The sequence below is a fragment of the Zootermopsis nevadensis genome, unplaced genomic scaffold (genome assembly GCF_977971745.1).
Source record: "Zootermopsis nevadensis isolate Lab colony 2312 unplaced genomic scaffold, Znev_1.0 Znev_ptg000028l, whole genome shotgun sequence".
In the NCBI taxonomy this organism is placed as follows: Eukaryota; Metazoa; Arthropoda; class Insecta; order Blattodea; family Termopsidae; genus Zootermopsis; species Zootermopsis nevadensis.
The window spans coordinates 8,032,188-8,050,891 of NW_028259160.1; the positions used below are offsets into that span (position 1 = coordinate 8,032,188).

General features: G+C 36.6%; 2 protein-coding genes across 4 annotated transcripts; one reads left to right on the plus strand and one right to left on the minus strand.

The window, feature by feature from the left end:
- The first annotated feature begins 15 nt into the window (after positions 1-15).
- Bka (FCF1 rRNA-processing protein Bka) lies at positions 16-3,090 on the plus strand. 2 transcript variants are annotated; one of them, XM_022069154.2, is made up of 7 exons: positions 16-134; positions 424-506; positions 920-991; positions 1,601-1,749; positions 2,186-2,346; positions 2,506-2,600; positions 2,993-3,090. In XM_022069154.2, exons 1-7 carry the CDS (start codon positions 132-134, stop codon positions 3,039-3,041), a joined length of 612 nt encoding a protein of 203 aa, XP_021924846.1. In that variant the 5' UTR covers positions 16-131; the 3' UTR covers positions 3,042-3,090. The 2 variants fall into 2 exon arrangements, with proteins under 2 accessions (XP_021924846.1, XP_021924847.1); XM_022069155.2 differs by lacking the exon at positions 16-134 and adding an exon at positions 147-332.
- CCT4 (chaperonin containing TCP1 subunit 4) lies at positions 3,078-18,677 on the minus strand. 2 transcript variants are annotated; one of them, XR_015537496.1, is made up of 16 exons: positions 18,429-18,677; positions 17,513-17,565; positions 17,328-17,417; positions 15,234-15,485; positions 14,345-14,440; positions 13,199-13,360; positions 12,537-12,676; positions 11,228-11,324; positions 10,236-10,343; positions 8,496-8,626; positions 7,312-7,410; positions 6,207-6,342; positions 5,498-5,611; positions 4,566-4,607; positions 3,737-3,795; positions 3,078-3,266 (listed from the first exon to the last, which is right to left on the minus strand). XR_015537496.1 is itself a non-coding variant. In XM_087357513.1 (14 exons), the coding sequence occupies exons 1-14, from the start codon at positions 18,535-18,537 to the stop codon at positions 4,590-4,592; spliced, it is 1,605 nt and encodes a 534-aa protein (XP_087213639.1). In that variant the 5' UTR covers positions 18,538-18,677; the 3' UTR covers positions 4,563-4,589. The 2 variants fall into 2 exon arrangements, 1 of the variants encoding a protein (XP_087213639.1); XM_087357513.1 differs by lacking the exons at positions 3,078-3,266; positions 3,737-3,795 and having other exon boundaries at positions 4,563-4,607.
- Between the last annotated feature and the right edge of the window lie 27 nt (positions 18,678-18,704).

The window sequence follows — 18,704 nt, forward strand, 5'->3', positions numbered from 1 at the left end:
AATTGTATCGATAGATGTAATCGACCAAATTATGTTAAACAATCGATTGAAATTGATTACAGACGACTACACTATCGATATCTCTCTTGGAATTTTCATTACGTTAAATTGGTTCTTCTGTATGTTAGAAAATGGTTGGTATATTATGTGCATGTTTGCAATTGTATATACGTTTAAAAAATTATGACAATAGAAAACTGTTTAATACACACAATGAACGGACATATTGCCCTTGTGTATACATTCTATCAGGGTGGTCTTTGTTCCAGTTCGTATATTTCATGTTAGGTTAAGATTGGCTTTATTTGTTGAGGTGGGGTTAGAGTTTTTAGGTAAGGAGAGCAGTGCCTTCGTCTATAATTTCGACGTTTTCAAATTATTTTGGATTTTGTATTTTACCCAAAGAATTTAATTCATTTGCAGGGCAAGGCGAAGAAAGCAAGGAAAATAGCTCAGCAAAGATTTGTCCAAATGAAGAAAATGATAAGCCAAAGTGATCCAAGGATGTGAGTTCATTTATTTTTTGCACTCCTAAAGTTGGTCTGTGCATATGATTGATTTTAAATTAGTGGCATAGTTATGTTCTCCTCAATAAGGAAAAAAAATTAAAATCAAACTAATCTTTGTGTTGAGGTTAATGATTCCAGAAAACAGACTGATGCTACAGGAATTTAGAATCATTATATCTGATTTACTTAGCAAGTGTAAAGAATTATTAATTCACAGTTATAGCTTTGGCATATTAACTGAAGCTTTCTTCTATGGCTGCTTCTGTAACCACTTAAATTTAATTCCTAATAATACTACAAACATGATGTTTGTTCCCATAATCATACCATTAATATTTATTATATGATTCAATGCAACTTCTTCTTGTCTCAAGAAAGACATTTCAGTTGCTTTATAACACTAATTGCAGAAAGGAAGCCAAACGGGCACCTCCAAGAAAGAAGAAGCGAGAGGATCCACAGGAAGTAAAAGTTCGGGAAGTGTAAGTATACCAGGTGGCCAATATTTTGCATCAGAATGTCTTATTCCATGAAAATGTTATAGTGCATTTATTCTGTCACAGTTTATAGTGCCACAAGACATGCTTTGAATGTTATATGCCATGTGTGCTCCATTTACATACCGTCATCCAGAATTGTGAAAATCAGAATATTTGTTTTATGACCTGATAACTCTTAGATAAATGAATTCTATAGATATCAGTAACCATGTTGTGCTCATTAAAATTGCAGGAATGTATTTAAAGTTAGCTGACAAAAACAAATTATATGTTTATGCATCAAATCTTCATTCTGGATATTTTTTCAGTAATACATCATCTTGTTTGTTGTTTATGATTCACAAGAAAGATAATAAAAAATGCTTGTTTGGAGTACAGATGATGAGTTAATGTATATAGTAGCACATGCAAAAAATTTCAAGAATCTCAGTAAAAGGGAAATAACCAACTGACAGTTATCTCTGATCATAATTTTGTTTTAAACTACTTATGTGATTTCTACACATACTGTGAATGTTGACATCAATCCCCCTGAATCAGTGAAGAATAAAATATTGTTGGCAGCCATTTTGTACCACATTTGTGTTGCAGACCACAAGTCTCGTCAGCTCTCTTCTTTCAATACAATACACAGCTTGGGCCACCTTACCACATCCTTGTTGATACCAATTTTGTCAACTTTTCCATAAAGTATAAATTGGATATCATACAGAACATGATGGACTGTCTCTATGCTAAATGTAAGTAAAGTCATATTGAGTCTTTGTCTTCCACTGTTTCAAAACTCAAAAATATTGCACATAAAACATGCAGGTATGTTTATGTGCTATTAATTTTGCATGGAAATATCATAATAACCAAAATATTACTCAGATGGTGCATACTTTTTTATTACATTCTCCTCATGAGTTTGCATGGCTTTCATGTGGACATTAATGGAGGAAGTCTGCATCTAGTGGAATGTTCACACCAAATTTAATGAAAATCTAAGAGACATGTGCACACACATACAGATATGATGAACTCAAGCTTGCTATCCTATTTTGTAAAGAAAATATTTTAAAATACGCGGTAGTTACTGGAAGAAATAGGAATAATGTATGAATATACTGACATTAACAAAGTAAATGTGCCTGTATTATCTGGTAACTAACAGTTTGTTATTATCACCTTCAGGTATTCCTTACATCACTGACTGTGTGGTTGGCGAGTTGGAGAAGCTGGGACAGAAATACAGAGTGGCACTTAAGATCATCAAGGATCCCAGGTTTGAGCGAATAACATGCCTACATAAGGGAACATATGCAGATGATTGTCTTGTGCAGCGAGTTACACAGGTAAGAACAGTCTCACAACCCTGTTAACAATGTGAGCAGTGATTTATCTGATTCAAGTATAAGTGCTTGTGCAACAAGTTACATAGGTAATAGTATTTTGATCCAAATAACAGTAGTAATGCTCATTCCCAATGTAAGCAGCGTTTTATCTGATTTCAGCATAAGTGCTACATTGTAGCAACATGTGACAGAGATTTGAAACGAAGGATTCGCAAGATTCCAGGTGTACCAATTATGTACATCTCTCAGCATAGGTATGTCCCCTGCCCCCAGATATGTGTTAATTGATCAACCTTTTCTACAGATTACATTTAGATTTATGAATCAATTTAAGAACACCAAGATCACCACTAACATGAAGGCTTGTATCCTGTGAGCATATTTAGAACAATAGTGCTAAAGAAGCACAAGATTTCAGTGTGCTATATTGTAATAATACTATCATTTTAAAAATTACTCTTACTCTGGATGTCATGGTAGAAATGGCAGTGGCCATCTTGATTATTGTAATGGTGGTGGAGTAATGCGTAGTGTTCATCTTGATCACTGTGGTGTGGTGGCTGCCACCTTTGCTGTTGAGGTAACTGATGACATGATAATATTAATCTTCCCTGTGAAAAGGTTTGATCAGGTATTTTACTTGCAGGTACACAATAGAACGGATGCCAGATGCATATGGTGCCCCAAAGACATGAATTTATACCTCAATTTTGTATGAGTAAAAATAAATATAAATGAAAAATTCCTGTTTTATTTAATGTTGTTATGAAAGAACTACAGAAGCAACAAAGAATGCTATATAATTTTAGTGACATGGATTTTTCTTATGCTGAAGTAGAAATTAAAAATATTAGAAAATGTGTGTAGCAGGTTAAATAAGTTTGGTCAATCTTGTTCTGGTATGCAGCCATCTGTTAATCCTGGAAAAGACAACATACAATAAGAGATATAGTTTGTTGCTTAAAACATCATTTGGGTGAGAAATGATACTACTACAGCATACATAAACTGACATGTACAGTTCCCATTTTGTCCTGTATCACAGAATAGTAAAATAAGTCATCCGATATATTTATTTATGGTTTATTAAACAATGTCACTAGCTCAGACTAAAGTGTTGAATGATGGGTGATTAATGAATGTTCACCCTCATTTTAACATATAATGCACGATCATGAATGATCTGAGCAATATAAGATGTTGTGAATCAACTAACAATAGTAAACTGAAAATAAAGCCACAAAGAGTAAAGAACTGGAATACATTTTTGTATATTCTGTGGCTCTGCACACATTGTAGTAGTTTCCTGCAGCCATGAAACCAAGGTTGTAATTAAAATTACATATTCCCAAAGAGCAAAATGGAAGTATATGAAGTGAATATTACTTACTGGCAACCGGAATTAAACCCCGCATTTAAATTAAAGTTGCAGTAATGGTTGCTGATAACCTGAAAAGAGAGGACTGTTTTATAAAATTTCTTTGGAATTCAAAACAATACATTTCATCAGTAAGCTTGCTCAGTTGCAATGTTCTTATCATGAGGGTCTGAAGGTGTCCTAAGATTAATCATCACAGCAAGCTGAACTAAAGACTCTGGTAATGCACTTTGATGCCAGCAAATGATCCATCAAACTACCTGCTATCTTCAAGATGGAAACTACACTAAAACATCCTCCTAGCTACTAAAGTATCCTGCAGTTTCTAGTCACAGTGGAAGTACACTTATGGCAGCTGAAGAAATCTAGAATATGAAATTCTAGGACATTTATATGAACTTGCTTTAACCCATACCAAATATTTAATATGATTTGTTAGTTATGGCTATCACACGGAACAGAAAATATATTTTGAGGTCATCATCTGCTTATTTCCCCCGTTTCACAGTGATCTTATCAGAAGTTAATATTTTTGATGTCAATACACAAATCTTGCAGCCACTATGTCTGTACTGGTGATTTCATGCAAAAAAAGTAGCAAAACTAAACGTAAGCCAAAACTGTAGTAATATTTGTTGGTTTTTATTCTCTTTACATTTTCTTTTGTTGTTTATTCTTTGTGTACCCTTATTCAACCAATTCATACTTATGTTACAAGCAAGTCTCTTTTACCACCAAATGTACCTCAATGCAATAGTAAGTAAACATGATTTTTTATTTGTCACATCATAGTGGACTTCCACTTCACTATATCAAAAGCTAAAGTATAAACGGTACAAACCTTAAGCTGCTTCACTGAATGTATTTATTGAATAGCATTAACCTGAAAACAAACAATGGTGTCAGAAAATTACATTATATTTTAAACCTCTACAATTCTTAAGACAGCTTGCTCAGTAACTTTACATTCTGATCATGTCAATATCTGAAGGTGTCCTAAGATTCATCATCATAGCAAGCCAAATGCGGTATCTGCGACACTTGCTTCATTATTTGCAGTGTTTGAAGATGATCTGCTTACCCAAATATAAGACATTTCTTCCTACTCTGCTATTAAAATGTGTGCAGACACTTGGTCTGGAGCTATTTAAGAATTAAGGTATCACACCACAGACAGACAGTATTTTTCCATATATTCCATAAATTTTATACACTTTACTGAAGTCCATATTTTATGCCATGCAGCAATTTAACTCCACACAGTTCACATGCTGACAATCTATTTTGCCAAGATTAATTTTATTATCCTCTCACTTGGCCTATGTCTCCCTAGCAGCCTGTTTACTTGGCGTTTTTCAATCAGAAAATTGTAAGTATTACTTGTGTCCCCCATATGGGTTACATTCCATGTTCGAGAAGCTTTCTGTCTTGTATTATTCTCGTCTCACCTGCAACTTCATCTCTCTTGGGTCAAAACAATCTCCTAAGCACTTTGTTCCACTCTTGTCTAAAGGAGAGCCAATGCAAGTTTCAATGTCAATTAATTATGCAGTATAAAATGGGGCATATGCATATTATCTCATAGTTCAATATATAATAATGTTCTTCCATAACTTTCATTTTTGCATTTCCAATGCATGAAAATGTCTTGGATTCAAGGCTTGTCTTATATTTGGGTAAAATCATTTATATAAAGAAGCTGATGAATAGTCAAGGCACTATGCCTACAAACTAAAATAGCCATCTATCAACACTGACTCCTAAATAACTTACAATATCATCAATCTTGAGGATACTGCGAACAGTTTCAGATGCCAGGGTGATTGCGCTAGTTGAAACCAGCAAAGGTTGAACTACATTCTCTTCCAGGATATTAGTTATTGCTCCCTGAAAGAAATAACAAATTTTATTAAATGAGATGTCAGTGAATGCACAAAGTATGAAGGCTAGGACTAAAGCATTAAACTCGTAGAGTGACTAACTTGTGACTGTAACAGACAGGATGCATTCTACAATAGCTACCTCACCTTCATGTGGCACATCCCACTTTCATAAATGAGTACCTGGCACCAATCTTGGCAGTATAACACTCAAAAACGAAGATTTAAGATTCAGCAGACTGGGAGTAGCATAATCCCTGGAGAGGTGCAGGCTCCACCTCAGAATTTTTACACACAAGCAAACCCCCACCCTCAAAGCAACCTGCAACTTGCAAGTTTCATATTACTGGTGCCAAGTTGCATATTTACTATTATTATTACACTGAAATTAATATACTTTAATAAGCTTTGTTACACTTTTACTTCTTGGGCGCTTAAGATGTCACTGTACACAAAATATTTCATACATCGTAATGTCAAAGTGTGGGGCCCAGGGTGGCCATCCCAGGATGGACAGTCCTGACTGCAAGGTTGAAACTTCACAATACCACATTTGTTGATGATGAATTCATGCAACAAACAGTCACAAATGTGTTTTATACCTTTCTCACATTGATGCCAGCATTGATTTCCCCCTGGGCATGCCGGTTACGCAGTTCTGTCACAGTGGCTATTGGATTGAGTCCTGCATTCTCTGCCAGTGTAGAGGGGATCACTTCTAGGGCATTGGCAAAGGCTCTGTAAATACAGACAATACTTTAAGGTGTTAGATATACCAAAAAGAAACTGCACCAATTTTAAACACACATTACTGCCAAAGATGTAACAGATTATAATTCCTTCTCAGATAAGATAATTATTTATGTTATTTTTCCTTTATTTATTTGTACGCTTCTGAGTTCTGGTGCTGAGGTCATGTGTTTTATTAAGTTATTTTATGATGTATGAACTGCTATTATGTCTAGCAATAATAAGTTATGATAACTGTGAATGATGATGAGGCAGGGAAGGGGCTTTAACAAATTGATTGTGGTATTCTGCATAGTGATATCACATAGATTTGTTGGTGGCTACCAATATTTCAGAGGAAAGTATTGCCCCCATCTTTAGGATATTTCTACACTGAAGATGAAAGTGATATATTTCTCCAATGACTATGTGGCATCACTACTCATGACGACCACAATAAACATTTTCACCGTCAGGAGAACGTAAAATCTCATATCGGCATATTATATTGATTGTACTATTCCAGGAACTAACTGAAGACATTGACAAAAATCACTCCTAAATACAAAGGAGGAACACTAACCACAACACAATGTTCAGTAAAATGGCAATCTTGAACACTAGGTTTTATCTTGTTCAGCCCTAAAATACTGTAATTAGACACAAGTGGTCTTTAAAAAGGATTAGACTTTATTCTTTAGAAAGTTATAAAATACAATGAAATGTGAGAAAGGTGGCTTTTCCTTAATAAGGAAAAAATGTGAAAGTAATATGCAGTGATTCAGGACATAAATCATATGTAACATAACTTCAAAGCAGGATGTTTAGACAAGAACACTAGAACAAAATCTGTTCAAATTAACGACACAGAAAAATGGAGAGCAATCTGTCAGCTGACCCCCCCCCCCCCTTCCAGTTGGAAATGCCAGTGATTTAATCACTGTCACTAACATATGATACCAAATAGGACGAACCAACCTGAAGCAGTACGCATCCACACCAGTAATGGTCTGTGCATACTGTGCAAGCTTGAGTCCCAGTTCTGTTTCTGGAGCACCACCCCCTGCAATCAATGCTCTGCAACATACAATTTTCACGTTCATTTGTAAATGGCAAAAACAGGGTCAGTATGCTTACTACACCAAGTTCAGCTGATGGCTCAGGCAGGAGCGAAAGATCACAGATACTCAGATGTGTTGTACGATGCCAGAAGGAACATCACTGCCAAAATCATACAAACCATGTGGTGTTAAGAAAAAAGAAATATTATGATAATTTAACAACTAGCGGTTTCCATGCTCGCCACTGGATCCAATGTTTGTGGGTTCAAACCCGACCGAGGTCGATGGATTTTTAAGGGCGATAAAAATCCGTAGCACAACTTCCTTCAGAGGGGAAGTAAAGCCGCTTGTCCCACGTCGTAGATTTATGGCATGTAAAAGAACCTTATGAACATGAACGAGATGTTTCGTAAGCAAAATTCAGCCGCCATTTCTTACCCATGTCTCTCCTTATTCTCTACTAAGACTGCTCTAACAGACAAAAACCAGGATTGAGTAGAAATTGTGCAGAGGCAGTCGGCTGGTCACTCACAAACGCACACTTCAAAGACTAATAAACCTCTGAAAGGAGGCGGCCAAGACCAACACTGAATTGTAGAGCCGAGAAGTAGAAGAATGACAAGCTGATGTTTATGTTAATTAGTATACTAATCACTATTCCTAGTTCTTAAATCATCCAGTATTACATTGTGAACACCATATTAACTCAGTTACCGAACTCATGGGAATTTCCTTCAATGTAATCTGATATTACTTAACGCTAATGGATATCTCAAATGCTCTCATATCATCACACAACAAAGTGCCCAGGGAGTCTCCTTACTAAACTTGATGCACTGGGTTTTAATGTATTTCAGTGGGGAGTGGGGATTATAGTTGACTCAACTGGCTATTTGCAGGAATGAACATAACACTTCATAACAAAACATACTTCACTGACACCTGTGAGAGTAGTGAAATATCATATGATGGCAGACTGCTCTAGTATACCTATATGAAAGGTTTCTACTAATTTTAAGCAACATTTTTCAATCTCCAAATTAACTCCATACTGGTGGATGGAATCAATGGTGTGCCAAATATTTCCACACTAAATCTAACCTTTGTTTAACAAGACATCGCACCACACACAGAGCATCATGCAGAGACCGCTCAGCCTCCTCCAGTACCAACTTGTTGCTGCCACGAACAAGGACAGTCACTGTGCGTCCTGGGTTCTGTATTCCTGTCACCTGGAAGTGGAGAAACCATTCACACTGTAAATTGCTTTATGAACAGTCCATGTCCCACTTTCTCAATGAGAAATCTGCATCAGATTCCTTCACACCACATCCAAAGTCTCATCATTGTAGAATATATAAAAATCTACATTTAAAATCTAAAATGTAAACTGAGTAAAAACCTGTGAAGAAATTTAACACTGATTTCAATTCAGGACGACTAGAAATGAGGGGAACCTAGCTTACACTATATATATATATATATATATGAAGTTAATTTCTGTTGTTTTGTAAGTACATTCCTGAGTGTAGATGGTGAAGTGTGGACTCAGGTGGTGATTTTTCTGATTATCTTTGAATTCCATAACAAGAAGAAATTTCTTGGCCAGCTGAATTTCTATCAACTGCTCAAGAACAATAACTTAAACAATTTCAATGTTATCTGCAACACAAGTTATGTATGATTTCAGGTTTTCATGGTGGCGAGTCTGAAGATGGCTGTCTTCTGGGTTGTTGCTCTGTGTAGTCTGGTAGAAGTTTACTGATGTTTCAGAGGGCCTTGCTGCATCCATCGCCCTGATGATGGAAGCAGCAAGGACCTCTGAAATGTTGGTAAACTTCTACCAGACTACATGGCGCAACAACCCGAAAGACAGCCATCTTCTAACACAACTTATGTTTTGTCAAATGTCAATGAATAAGCACCCCACTTTGTATGAAATTATAGATATAAGTTATGCAAATTTACAGAAATTTTAAAGTATACAAATTAAGTATAATTGTAAACAATACAGTGTCTTGAAACTTAAACACAGTGTTCTCTAATTATTTCTGCTACTGCCTTGTATTTTCGAGAATCTGATGTTCTGCAAAACAAAAATGGTGCACACTGAAGTCTTAGTTATGGTGACACACAATATTATGGTGCAGCTGTTTGTTGTTGACACCAATTCTTATTACAGCTCTCTTCTCACTTCCATCGTTCTACATTGTAACAAGGGGCATTTCACAATATGCAGTTTGATCAGCATTACCAATCTGGGAAAGAATGTAACAATGCTGCTGAAAATTTATATTATACTAATGAAAACAATACTTTCTCTTCATATGCATTAATGCCAATAGGAGACATGTTTTTCCTAATAGGTTAATTTTTTGGTACATAAACCCCATCACTCATCCCTGGTTTGCCTCAGAGCAATGGATTCATGTTCTTTTGCCAATGTTGAGCTGCCAATTTCCAGGTCCTTCTACCACCTGAATTATTTTCAGTTTTTCACTGTGAAAGTTGCTGAAAGCATGCCTTTATTGATCAGGTTTACAGCAACACATGCATAGTACTTATCAGATCAACATCCATTTGTATATTGTGGCTGTATGCAAGCATATAAAGTTCCTTTCTTCATGTCACCTCCTTTCCACCAACAAACAGAACACCACCACCAATGAAAGAACAAATAATATTTGAATAAAAACAGCATATTATACATGAGAATGTTTTATATAAAATATTGCATATATTATTATCTGCTTCTACAGCACGTTTAAAAGTATTACTTTATCCGTCAGTCATAATGATTGAGATGCCATGCATCTGAAAGCCTTGCAGATAATAACATACTTTGACAAACTTGCTGTTTCCTGTTTGCACCTCTGCCACCAGTTCAGCATTGGCGAGATGTTCCGGCAGAAAATGGTCCAAACTTGCAATGGGCCGACAACCCAAAGTCTGGTGACAAAGCCAAAAAAAGTGTATTCACTTGACTGCAGACCTCCAATTGTGGTTTCTCAGAATGCTCAATGACACAAAGAAATATTTATTCAATTATTTGGTATTATCAACCACGCATCTTGAATAACAAATGGCATTCCATCAGTCATAAACTAAGAAGCAGTCATGATCTATTTAATGTACCATCCAAACTTTTAGTGAAAAGATAAGGAAAAGCAGGGAGAACTCAGTAAAGATAGCATACACTGAAATATAAAGGAGTGCTAACCACTTCATTCCAACATTTGGTATTGTTTGAATGCACAAATGTGTAATAAAGCTACCTGTGCCAAAATGAGGATGTCTACGGGCACTGAGATTAAGTGTGATCTACAGACCTCAAATGAACATGATATCATTCTGTTTCATCCTTCAGCCACATTTACCGCCATTAAAAGAGCTCCCCCAGCTTCCAAGTAGGCTGTATTGGTCCCAGAGCCAAGCTGGGCACTGTAGTAATGAAGAAAAATCTGACAAGACTGAAACCCCACTTGTCCACCCACGGCATGTAACTTTATTGCTCATTCAATTCCCAGTTCTCCATTTTCCAGAAAAATGTAATGACAGCAATCCACTCTTTGCTGCAAGATTATGAAAGCTGTTACAGACATCAGAATGTTGTACAAGGGGCATATGCAGAACTAAATAAATTATAACAAGGGCACCAACAGATTACATATCTACACTGATGTAGTAATTAAATCAACAGGACAGAAATGGTGTACGAGTGGGAGGAAAAATTTGGGTTGAAAAGCCTTAATGCATGACTGGTAGCCCAAGAAGAATCCATTACATTTAGTTGCTGTGAAAGCTTGAGATCACACAGAACCCAACCATCTTACCTTAGTAACAAATTCTATATCTTCCCTCTCAATGTCCTTCACTACCATTACTTTGATTTTATCCAGAAAGTGAATTGCTAGGTCACTCACAGCATCTCTGCAACACAGTAACATGAAGGATGTAGGAAATCAAATACAGTATGGACACATTCAGGACAGGAAATAGAATGCTACAGGCAACATTCTACCACATACCTGAAGGAAACCATGAAAAATCAGTCAGGAGAGCCACTCTTTTGGGCTGAGCTTTGAACTTCGGACCTCCCAAACATGAAGGAGTACTAAAACTTGGCTACAACACTCAGTTGCTCTGACAGAGAAATTTGTTAACAAGGAAGAGAAAGACCAAGATGACAGTTACTGAACAGAATTCAAAGGGCAAGATTCGCTGACTACAACATGTACAATCGTTACTAACCACGGTTCATAACACTGGAAAAAGTGTGGTCACTCCTGGCTATGCATGCAAAGTAAATAAGCATAAAAACAGTGTGAATGGGGTGAGGAGCAGCAGCCCATTCCTTTCAGTTGTTTGAGGCCCAGTTTCTGTTACAACTTGGTTCAAAAGTTTCATGTATTAAAAAATTGTAACCCTCCTTTTTGTAATGAATTAAGTTGGTTTTCTTGAAGAAAAAACTTAATTCAGAGTTTTCTCTATAGAAATAGAAAATAAAAATAATTTCAGGCCATCATTCTGAAAATGTTGTCCTTCTGAATAATGAAAAATAACACCATAAGAATGGGCACACAGATGCCTTCACATAAAGGAAAGAAAAATGTTTTCCATTAACAAAAAAATTAACTAATAACAAACATAAATGTTAAACACACTTTGAAATCCATTTTGTATTACACAATGTAATAATGACAACTTAAGAAGATCTTATGACATCCCTCTAAATGTGTCACTGTTATTTATTACATATGAAACACATGATTTTAGTAATGTAAACTATTCTTGTTCATGTACATTCTTCTTATCCTTTGTGTACCTACTGGTAGTGGAGGCCCATAATTATTCCAAGCCTTGGGTATTTCCATTAGTTTAGCATTTCTTTCATTTCAATAAACACTGCATAGACCTACAGAGGAAACCAAATATACTCCAACTGCTCCTGTGGGCCCATGCATTGTGCAGCACCCACTCTATTAAATTTTATAACAGCATGATTGGCTGGATACTAGTGACAGTGCAAATAACACTAAGTCATACATACATGTTTATTCATTAATGAATAATGTTACTTTTAAAAAAAATATGTTTTTTTACTAAAGTGGCTGGGCTCCCAGTATCTGGGCCTCTACATGCCTGAGTATAGACTTCTGCACCAGCAACACATTGCAGCCAGACTTCTTGATTTGCTTCACAATGTTCAAGATGTATGTCCGCTCCTCCTTCAAAACACGGTCCATTGCTGCGTAGTCTGACACAATCACATTATGGTCCATCTAAACATTCAAACACACAAACCACTGAAGCACAGAAGACAAGCTCTTTGAATGTTTACTATGTTAAGAGAGAAACTGAGTAAAACCACAAAAATCACACTAGGCAATATCTAGGCACAGATCTGAACCCAGGGCCTCCTGGATATGAAGCAAAGTGCTACCTATTAAAAAGCAAAGTCTGGGACTACAACACAAAGTAATCACATACGGTAATAATCACACATCAAAATATCAGAAGACTGAAATGTCATAATGGTTAAGTAAGTGAAACTTACTTATGATAATACATTATTAATACAAGGGTCTTATATCATGTTTCTTCTTAATAAATCAAAAGAATCCAAAGATATGTGTAATAGTTTTATTATGCCCAGAAATAAAGTGGCATTTAAAGTGAATGAAACATACACATATTAATATACCTATATCAATTTTCATAAACAGACAACTGAACAAGATGAAATAGGTGATCTGTTGAGGCTTTAGCCTAGACAAGAGACACTGTATAAGGTGCAAACTTACATCAGTCTTGGGTGGGGATATGCAAAATTGTATGAGACCAATCTTAGCCTTCTCAACTCTCCTGGGTCCATTGACATTTGCAGATTTCTGTGTGAACACAAGCCCATCAACCAACTCTGTGTCCTCCACAGTCCCACCAAGTTTCCTGATGACTCGGATATCCTGTGAAGATTATGTGAAGTATTAACAGTTCCCCATAACATGCAAACATGTTGTGATACCTCTCAGCTCTTTAACATAATCAGAACAGGTTGCAAATTCATCAGACTAGCACAGTAAGCAACTTTATCCATAAAGCACATCTTTTTATGCATTTTGAAATAACATATCAATGAGATTGTACATTTTTACATGTTGCACAGACTATTTTCCTTTGAAGGTATCATGAGATCAATGTGCTGACTGTCATATGCAAACTTCCAGAACAAATACTAAATGCAAGATGAGGAACCAGCTGCCCACAGGCTTAATTTGACTGGAGAGGGGGGAAGGAAAAACTAAAAACGTTTACAAACAACTTAAATTAAAAATACTAACATCAACACAATGATGGAGGCAGTAAACACCTCTGAAACACCAATCAATTGTTAATTCAAACTACACACCACAACATCCCAGAAGACAGTTGTCTTCATACTTGCAGCCATGAAAATATGAAATCTAATACAGTTCTATGTTTATTACAATAATTTCACTGTCTCCTTTTTCTCTGAGGGTTTCCCATTCTATCTCCATGAACATAGACCATTTCAATTCACTTCCATCCCTCACATATACACTCCCCTCACCAACCATGTATTTGGTCACCTCCCAATTGATGTGCAATGGATCAGTTGTTCTGAACATCTATATTCTCCCATTCTTTCTATGCATCCATACCATCACATTTTACTTTCTATCCCCTGCACATTGTTGTTTCCATTCTCCTATTTCACTTTGTGCCTGATTATTCCTAGTCCCTTTCAAAATCCCTGAGCAATGAATCCTTTCCTAGAAACATAGCAGGTGATAATTTGCTACACTTATTATCACACTGTTATATCAGTTGGCAAATGCAAAACTCCACAGGAATAAACATTTTAAAATTAATATTCCAAAGATTAATCTTAACATTTTCTTGGAATCCATTAACAATGCATAACATACCTTCAAGTCCACATTTTTATCCTTTATTGGATCAATGACCTTCAGAACAGCCTCAACAGCTAATGGTGCCAGCAGACTAGACTGCTGAGAGACCACCTACAACCATTACAGAACTAGATTCAGTGCTGCATGTTATATAATATCCTACACACTGCAAGGGGCAATAGCAGAACAAAAAAGGCAGCTTCAGAGACGGAAAAGTGGCAAGTGTAAATAAATGTAGCCTTGTACCTTTAGGGAAGATCATTAACTACATGCATTTAAGGACAAAATGCTCAAGAAATACCTTCTTGAACCTAAGACAGACCAAGCTGCTAATGAATACTACATACAAAAAGTAAGTTCATGATGTGTATAGATAATCTATGTTATTAGGTTTGAAAAATGTTATGACAGAATGAACATGGAGACTGGATGAAATAAACAAGAAATGCATGAGAAATTTAACATAAATCAAGCACCCTAGTACTGTCAACAAGATAAAATCAAGGGATTTATAATGGGGTGAACATACGTGGTTTTGTTGGGGGCAACAAGAAACACAGATTTTAGGCAAGGATTTTTTTAATTCAGCCACTTGGAGGAGATGGAGAGATAATAAAATTAATCTTAGATAAGTAGGTTATGAGAATGGGAGATGGATGGAAGTGGCTCAGCACTGTGTCTAATAGTTCATTTTGGTAGGTTCTGTGAAATTAAACCTGAGTTGCATTAAGAGATAAATTATGTGGTTAGTTAACCGAGAGAGGGGGGGGGGGGATGATGATGATGATGACCAGATAAAAGGAATATGCTTGGAGCTGGTATCTTGCGATAAATATGAGGAAAGTGCAAAGTGAAGAAATGAAAACATATGTTCATATCCATAGCTGATGATAATCATCTATACCTTGGAATTAAGAGCCGTGGAGGCACTCTTGATGAGACTCTCTTTGTCTGCCAGTTCAATGGGTTGGGACATTCCAGCAAGTATTTCCACAGCCTTTGCAGCTGCATGCTGGAATGAATCTGAGATAATAGTGGGATGGATGCCCCGATGAAGCAGTTTCTCTGCAGCTTCCAGGAGACTTCCCGCAACCACCACAACACTTGTTGTTCCATCTCCTGCCTCAATATCCTGAGCTTTTGATAGTTCAACCAACTGAAATGGTTGAGCAACAAGAAATATGAACACAGTCATAATTTGAACCAACAGACAAAGATGTTTTCACGAAGAATAACATGAACACAATCAACCACAAACATAATAACTTCCACATTTCTGTATTGTCATATAATGAACACATGTTCGCCATCAAACAGACTTAATGCTCTCTGTTGTTCCTGAATCTTATTCTTCTAATCTATGAAACATATTTAAAATATCAGATTGTAATACACATTAAAATCTTATGCCTATTAATAAGCAATCTTCTCCTTCGATTTTTAAACTTGTACATATTATTTGTCCAGCTGCCGATACTAACGTCATAAAATATTATATTTATCTCTGAAGATGTCTGAGAAACAGACAAAACGTGCATGGTTAAGCATTAAATAACATAATATCAAAAAAATATAAGTTGTACTTGATGGTGTTTGTACCGCAATGAAACCTTGCTAACAAATTCAAACCCAGGCAGCTGCAAAACACACTGAAATGCAACATAATCTGCATTCCATATGGAGCTTTATAAACATTTTCAATACTCACCTTGTAATGAATATAAAAAAGTATCATGAAACACTAATCTCTGTGTGGTCAATCACACTTTCCTAGCAGCTGTGATTCTCAGGAAGATTTTTCCCCCATCATCTCCTCCATACCAGCCTCTAATATAGCCAGCAAGAGTTCATTTCAGATCAATGGTGACAGCACACTTCACTTAGGCTGAAACCTTATTCCCTTTACCAAGACAATCACAGACCTATTGGTATCTACCACATGCTTAGTGTTTAGAGACGTTCATAATGTGTAGTGACACTAATCTACTTTAGCACATATTGTTTTACTATGTGGTAAATTTCATAAAGTCGCCCTCGGTGGACTAGTGGATAGCGTGCTTGCCACTGGACCTAAGGTTTGCGGGTTCAATCCCGGCCGAAGTCGATGAATTTTTAAGGGTAATAAAAATCCGTAGCACAACTTCCTTCGGAGAGGAAGTAAAGCCAGCGGTCCCACGTCGTAGATTTACGGCATGTAAAAGAACCTTGCAAAGCATGATACGAGATGTTTCGTAAGCAAAATTCAGCGGCCATTTCTCACCCAAGTCTCTCCTGATTAACTGCTTCACTGCTAGATGGCTCTGGCAGTCAAATCAGGAGTGAGTAGAAATTGTGCACAGTCAGTGGACTAGTCACTCACTACTCTTAAATGCATGCTTTAAAGACTATGAAACCTCCGAAAGGAGGCCATATGCTCCACTTGGGAGTTACAGGAACTTTACTAAATTTCATAAAACATGTTTCATAATACACACACACACACTTCAATACTCCTATGAGACAGAATTTTTCCTTGAAATCCTGTAGAGGTTAAATAAGGTATATTTTGCCTTCATCATTAGCTAATAACTGAAATAAAGTATTATTTAATAATAAAATTCAACAAAAACGGTTTAAAGCATCTGCCTGAGCCTTGTTTGTAAATCTGAGCACAGTCTACTATGTCCTCACAATTGTAGAAATAAAATACTTCATTAAAGCCCTCAATGCTGGCATGTCTCTCTCAAACTACCTAGCTCTTAACCTCTGCAAGTTGGAGCCATATTAACTGAGCTTTTCTTGCTCAAAATCATTTAATTACTGTACCCACATACATTATCAGGCTCTTCCTGAATCATCCCATCCCATACTCGTACAACTACATTTCATGTCTGAGGTGTGAACATCCCATAATAAATGCTGTATTACACCCCACACTGTATCACTTGTTAAAATTCTAACAGATGGAACCTCAGGACAGCCCAAAAACCAACAAGCACAAAACTGTATTTTTGTTCACCATTTTTGCTGCTGGATGTGTGACACTGATCTGTTTTAGAATTGTTGCTCCATCATTAGTGATTGTTACTTCTCCATTTCCAGCCTGAATCTGTGAAGCACAAAAACAAGTTCTAAAAGAAAGTTGTTGTTCTTGGGTTTAACATCTCAACTTCCATATAAAAAACTGTACCATATTCAACTTACCATCTTATCCATTCCCCGAGGTCCTAAGCTGGTGCGGATAGCATCTGCTACTGCTGTAAATCAATACAAATATCAATGAAGTAATTGGACAGTTCTACATCATGAAGTTATTTGCTTCAGTACAGCATGGCATTAGACAGCACATGCAACAGTAAGTTCTGTAATAGATGACGAAAGTGAATGCAACATTACAAATGGATGCTTCTGTTCCCACATATGCACAATGCATGAAGACTGGAGAAGGAACAAGAAAGGATAAAATTCTATGAAATGGACACTGATGAATTGAGAGAATCAAACTATGACCTTAGACATGCTGTGACGAACTTGGTGGTGCATGTAAGTCATCATAAAATCAAGAGAACTATGTCAAACAAAGAGCTTAGACGTAACAAAATAAACTGCCTCTGTATATTTCTGATAGAATGTGTGGAATACAGCATACTGTGACTAGTCTGGCCAAGGTTCAGTATTGGCTGGCTGGTTCCCTTTTCTCAAACCAATCGCATGCTTACTTATCACCCTGATTGAGACATCAACAGCCACTGAAACACTGGTAAAATTCTACCAGACTACACTACAACCCATAAGGCAGCCATCTTTATACAAACTGCTATGAGAACCTGAAATCCTACTTGGATGAAAACTTCTGTGCTGAACCCATGAGCATTAATGAACAGCAACATGCTGGTGCATACCTACCCCAGGTATAAATGGTTGCAACCACTTGGCTTTTACATGTAATCGCTGTATCAAATATCGGCTGGCAACCCGAATTGTACCTTACGAGAAGGTTGGATTTTGGAAAATTTTAATATTGTGCATACACATCCCCTATGCCAAAATAACCAAACAGAATATCTTTATGACACATAACAAGGTATACAAATCATTAGTAACCTGGACTCTACCCTACCTTTCGCTGCATTGATGTTACTGCTGCGAATTTCCGCTGGTTTACGTTTGTCTTTGTAAGCACCAGTCTGTACTTTACGGCTATCCACCAATCCAGATTGTAACGCCATCTCAAATCAAATACTGCCCTTATTAGTATGAGTATTAAAAACCGTTCTCTAACAAAAGTAATTTATCACTCACACCATGCGTATCACAGAACTTCTGACGCTAAAAGATTTAGACCTCAAGGCCGACAGCCACAGATTACAAGCGTTGACAAAACGTATACTGCAAG